General features: G+C 39.6%; 1 protein-coding gene across 1 annotated transcript in view; it reads right to left on the reverse strand.

Annotated features, from left to right (window-relative positions):
• Positions 1 to 4,249: 4,249 nt before the first annotated feature.
• Positions 4,250 to 6,319, reverse strand: part of LOC140343697 (calpain-9-like) — a 25,234-nt gene continuing 23,164 nt past the window's right edge. The window contains exon 20 of the mRNA XM_072430536.1: positions 4,250 to 4,540. Coding sequence (XP_072286637.1) covers positions 4,514 to 4,540 — 27 coding nt within the window. The 3' untranslated portion in view covers positions 4,250 to 4,513. The remainder of the gene's footprint in view (positions 4,541 to 6,319) is intronic.

Here is a 6,319-nt window from a genome sequence, read left to right on the forward strand (position 1 = left end):
AGAGCTCATATTCTTCTTCTAAGACCCTAAAACATTCCTCCAATATGTCTTCTGAGATGTCAAAACAGCATTCCTGTCTCTCATCAGGACCTCGGAACAGCACTCCCATGCCCTCATCAAAACCCCACATCAGTGCTCCTATCTCCCCTCCAAGGCGTAAGAACACCATCTTATCCTTTGTCTAAGATTGCATCTAAGTTCCTACTCCCCTTCCACAGGATCTCAAAACAGCACCCACATAGTCCTCCAACTGAAACCCAGCCTTATTCCCCATCCCCAGTAAGACCTTAAAATAATGACCCAACATTGGTTTAAAACCATCTCTTCTGTAAACCACTTTGAGTCCTCAGAATTTCACTCCTTTTTCTCTACAAAAAGGCCTGAGAATAACACACATTGCTTTTCTACCATCTATGGGATTATGCAACCTGTGAACCTTGATCTGGATGCACAAGACATCTGCTGGCGGTGTAATCGGTTAAAAAAGCTCCTCCATTATGCACCATTATTACATCATAGACATAAGCAATAAAACCAAAGGGACTGAATAACTATGATGCAATTTTAATACATGGTAGAGACTTTTTCCCATCACAATGTGTTAGGACAATGATGTGTCTGGGAGGCAAAGAAGTTATATAGCATATAAACCTTTACTCTAGGAACTTTTACCCATTGCCTTTGGCCTGAATGGACGTTTGGGTGCTCTAGAAAGTTAGGGCCTGGCACTCTCTATAAACAGTTTCGTTTTGGCATCATAACATGGATAACATAAACATAGATATTACACCATTTAGCTGGGTCCATGGAGGAGAAGATTGGAGCCAAACTGGGTGGCTGGTATGTCTGTGGGTAGATTTAAATGTCCTTTGGCTATATCAGGCTATACCAGGAAGCGGCTATGTTTTGATATAGAGTTCCTGTTTTTTTTTTTTATCCCAATGTCAAAGTTTCAAGACACTCTGTCAAGCACGATGCTTCAATTTATGGGCTCTACAGACAACAGAGAATGTTTATCCAATCTGGTCTTTTATGACCAGACCGGGGAACAACTGTATGCATGTCTGCAAGCCCTTCCCATCCAAGGCAGACATGCCTTGGTCAAGCATTCTTGAGACACTTTTGTCAGACACACCAACCAACAGTAGCTAAAAAGGCTTTTAACACATCATGTTTAATTTGTAGTATGCTTGACAAAGGGAATTTAGCACTATAAAAGCTTGTAGTAGATCTCATAGTAAGCTAGGAAAAGATTTAACATTACCCCTGTTTTTATGGTGCATTTTCTCAATTTCAAAAGCACCATCTAGTGTCTGCTCAGAGGGGTTGCAGGATCTCATCTGAACTGTATTGAAAGAATTAAGGTTGTTCAGTTTTGTTGACCTTATACACTTTTTTGGTTTAGGCTCAAAGCAGAATCTGAAAATTTTGGGGTTACATATGTTTTTTTTTTCATCAGAGAACTAACTGGTGTAGTAGTGGTGTCAAAATTCGTTTGAAACTAAATAGGTATCTGCCAACCCCAAAAATATGAGATAGATAGTGAACACAAAGGGAGCAGTTTTTTTTTTTTTTTTTTTTAGGCAAGTAGTATTGTATTATTAATAACTTCTCAAAACACAATAAACAATTATTTACAGCATAACCAGATGTTAGTATACATGTACACATAAATCATAGCACTAGACAGTTCACAACTAGTACATATGTGATTAGTGGGACATATATTATCCCAACAGTCCAGTAACAGTCATGCAGGTAAACAGTTTGCATATGTGTAACTGTCGTACCGACGCGTTTCGACCGATACGCTTTTTTGGGGGTAACTGCACGTTTGCAAAGGCATGTAATATACTGAAAGTAACATAGATAGTGGTAAGCATCAGTAAGAACAGTCTTTCACATTAGAAGACATAAATAAATTGCATTTAAGAAAGTGATACATTGACTGGCGGTGAGAATTGAGTATATTGTAAATATGCAAGATCATATTTAAAAAGTGATACATTGACTGGAGGTGAGAATTGTACTGAATTCTCACGTCCAGTCAATGTATCACTTTGTTATATGCAATTTATTTATCCATCTTCTAATGTGAAACAATTTATTTACTGATGAGTACCTCAACAACTAATCTAGTGTTTCTCAACCTTTTCAACTTGAAGAACCCTAAAAATAAGTTAGGGAACCTATAATTACCACTACATTACATGAGCAGTACATTAGTATGGTGGTCAGTGGGAAGAACGCCTCTACATTTCTAGCCATTGGGAAGAATATCACCCTCATTTTGGGGTCATTAACCTAAGGCTACATACACACGTGCAATAATTGTCGTTGGAAAGGATCCTGAAAGATTAGACTGCATGATGCACGAATGAGTGCTGTACATACAGCACCGTTCTGCTCTATTGAGAGGGGAGGGGGAGAACGACAAAGCAGCACCCCCCTGCGCGCTCTCCCCCTTCACTTTCATTAGGATCGTTCGTTGTCCATCGTCCGTGGATCTGCCAGGACGGTCGTTTGGATGATGCATGATGGGCGCTGTACACATGCCAGATTCTCGCCCGATATTGGCCCTGAGCCGATTATCAGGCAAGAACCTTTGCACGTGTGTACGTAGCTTTATGGTTACAAATTGCTCATTGTTCCAAAAACCCCTAGCAACCTCTGGAGGAGCCCTGGTTGAGAAACATTGAACTAATCTGATAAAAATTCTGCTTCAAGTAATCACAAATTGTCCAGTTAATCATTATGGATCACATTCCATACATCTAAGTCTGTATGTAAATACACACACATTCCAGGCCAGAGTCCCTTTGGGTATTCTATTTTTGTACCTGTTTTATGGGACCTTCATCCCACCAAGAGTGCAAAGCAAACATTCTGAATAACAGTGAAATTCCAACCACTACAGTTTGCAATCAATCTGAACATATCGGTCAGACTGAAGATTGACATCAGTAAAGAAAAATAATGATGCTTTGAGTCTGGACGCCAAACTTTGCTCCCAGTGCTTTGTCCTTTTTAGGGGGTATCAATGCCAATTGGTAATGCCAAAGGTAATATCATTTTTGGAAATGCTAGCTGTCATGCTGATCAGTTGGCATCAAAACTATTCACTGAAAAAAGTATACAGAAAGTTCTGGTGGTTATCCTTTAAATGAATGAGTTTTGGATATACCGGTAGCATTTAATTAAGTGCATTTCTATCATCCTTTGGGGTCTCTTCTAACGTTCCTGGCACTGTGCATTACCAAGTGTGCACATTTTGTAGTACAGAGGTCCATGATGCCCTGCATATATGTTATGGTCCACTGCAGCCCAGGTGTTTTTCCAGTTTTTAATGACCCTGTGCTAACATGCATTGTGGCAACATAGAGGTGTGAAACCAGCATTAGAGTAAACTGCATCTCTATACACACACATACACACACATATATATAATGGGTACTGGAATGGGTACTGAAGGAATGGTATATACCCTTCAGTCTTGTCTCTTTTAGGGACACAGAGGGGGGGTTACAGTACCTGGAGATGTAGGCTACCCAGACATCCCAGGCTGATGAGAGGGTTGTATTAAGGGCAGGTGTACCTACCACAGAGCCTAGAGAGGTTATCTGCTGTGTGTTTGGTCTGTCTGGAGACTAAGAGCCTAGAGGTGTGCTGGGGTAGGTTATTACCCTAGGCTTGTATATCCCTACATCACAAGACACTTGGTTTGCTGTTAAGGCATAATTGTGGTCAGTTTGTTAGCTGAAGGAAAGCTTCTTTCTTTGCAAAACTAAACACTCCTATGTTAAAGACATTTTTTTCTATTATGCTGCAAATAGGATTTTTATATTCCAAAAACCTTAACTGGTGTGTAATCTATCTGTATAAAATTTATGCATGTTGAGCAATCCCTATCCTCTAGAACAGTTTTTTGAACTTTTTGACTTCGATGAAACTCCTGAAATAGCTTTCAGGTCTTCAGTGAACCCCTTCTATATTTATTATGTCCACAGCTCACAGTATATTAGCATAATGGTCAGTAAGAAGAACGGCGCTTACATTGATGACCAGTGGGAAGGCTGCCACATTTACAGATAGCTAAAAAGATCATTGGTGTCACCTAAACTGACCTGATAGGAACAAACTGCTCAAGGAACCCCTAGCAAACACTGGGGAAAACACTGATTCAGAATATTTCACTATATATGCAAACATACACACACATGGAGAGATCAGGAATTGCATCAGTCTTGCATTTTCATTATAATCATATTTATTATATTAAAATAGTTGTCTGATTTAGCAGGGGCAAATATCCATGAACATGAATACATTAACAGCACATATAAACAACAAGGTGATTTTTTGAGGTAGGATGTTTGTCTCCATCTTGCCAGAATACACTTTAGGTTGATCCTTCTCGCCATCTTGCACACTGTAAACATAATTATGATTTACACATCACCAATGTTTTTAACGGTGCACGGTCCATAGCGATTCTCCTCTATAAGTGGTCGTTTCAACTGTATACAGCCAGTAGTAGCCACTGCAGATAAAAGATTTGAACAAAAAAAGGACAGTGTTGTTTATAGCTTTTAGTTTCATTATTATGTAAATTGTTATTGTCTCTGTTCCTGCTGAAGTGATTTAGTCTTTTATTTGTTCTGATAACTATTTTTACTGAGACATGAAATTATGGAAAATCAGAACTTTTTGAATTGACTATAGCAAGAGGTGAGTGATGGCTTTTTATGGTAGAAGGTATTTCCTACGTACAATATATATTCCTTCTGTAATAAAACAAACTTATCTACTTGTTAACAATCCTGTGTTGAATGTATACCGAGCTACTGGAAATTAATGAACTCCTCCTTGCATCATTCTGGCCTGGCCAATCTAGATGGCAAAAGACTGGGTGAGGATATTGACACTGGCAACGGAGCAAGAGGAAAGTCTGCTTTAGACACTAATTTCTATTACAGTGGCCACAAATATTAAAATTTAAATGTTAAAAAAGAAACCTTGCTGCCCCTTCTGTACCCTGGCTGACCCTCACTGGTCTGACTTAACCTCTCTCCATACATTCTGGCTGTCTCAACCTTGCGATCTACCATTTACTGCGAAACAGTCCTTCAAACTAAATCTGCAGCACACTTTAGGGGCAGTGGAAAGTGGGGCGCACTATGATGGACAGGTAAAGTTTAAAACATGGTATGGAACACTACAAAGCTGTGACATAGTATGGAGGGCAATAGAAAGCATTAACATTAGCAAACCATATCCAACCTACTTTTAACCATCCACATCTACCCCCCTCCACTTCACCCAATATCACGCAGGGACCACTTGGTTGTATTTGACTCCCAAGCTAATTTCTTCTAGTCCTCTCTTGTGCGTTGCCTTAGAACATCAAAATGAATGGCACCAGGACATGGCAAGGTATGTATTGTGCATTAGCATGTGTAACTGTAATGCAAATAACTAAATAGGCCCTGCAGTTTGTATTCTGAATTTTTCTAAAGTTTCCGGTGCACAAATTCTCATGAACAAGTTTGTCAATTTGACAAAGACCAATCATATTGCCCCATGTAGTTCAGCATGTTGTGATTTATTGTCCTGACCATACCTGCAGACTTTTATTATCGTGAATCCTATTCACAGTCTTACATTGCATCCCAACCTGCACCATTCCTGCAAGGAATATGTGCCTGTCCCACAGAGCTCTGCCCACAGAAAAAAATGCACCTACCATGTACACAACCTATTTAAGCAAACATGCAAATGGAAAAAAATACCAAATGCCTGAGGTACAGTGTAGGAATTTCAGCTATTTTACATGCTTGTGGTGTCATATTTTCTGTAAAAACTTCAATACCAATATGCTTTAGCTAGATCACATAGCTTAGACATGTTTATACCAGACACTACAATAAGCAACACATCTGAATTAATGATGTGAGATGGACACCTGCTGCACAGAGCAGGTTGGGTTTTTTATGTTTGGACTGTTTTTAGGGATAAAGTTCGACATTGCAATTTGAGCTTGTGGTGAACTCTAGGGGGTTCACCTTGTGCCAAGTTCACAAAATAATATCTGTGTTTGTGAGCGGCAAACATGAAAGCAGTTTCCATGGTAACAACTGACTCCTAGCAGGTTGTTTACGTGGCCAGAGGCTTTGTAAGACCCTTAACAACCAGCAGCCAATAGGAACCCTGGCTGCTTTTTATAATAGAATTATGGCGTCTGACAGGTTACTTAATACATGGAAGGCAGAACTCCCATTTGATGGTGGTCATCAGGGGCTAATTACCCCCACTAATTACT

The sequence above is a fragment of the Pyxicephalus adspersus genome, chromosome Z, assembly GCF_032062135.1.
Source record: "Pyxicephalus adspersus chromosome Z, UCB_Pads_2.0, whole genome shotgun sequence".
Lineage (NCBI taxonomy): Eukaryota > Metazoa > Chordata > Amphibia > Anura > Pyxicephalidae > Pyxicephalus > Pyxicephalus adspersus.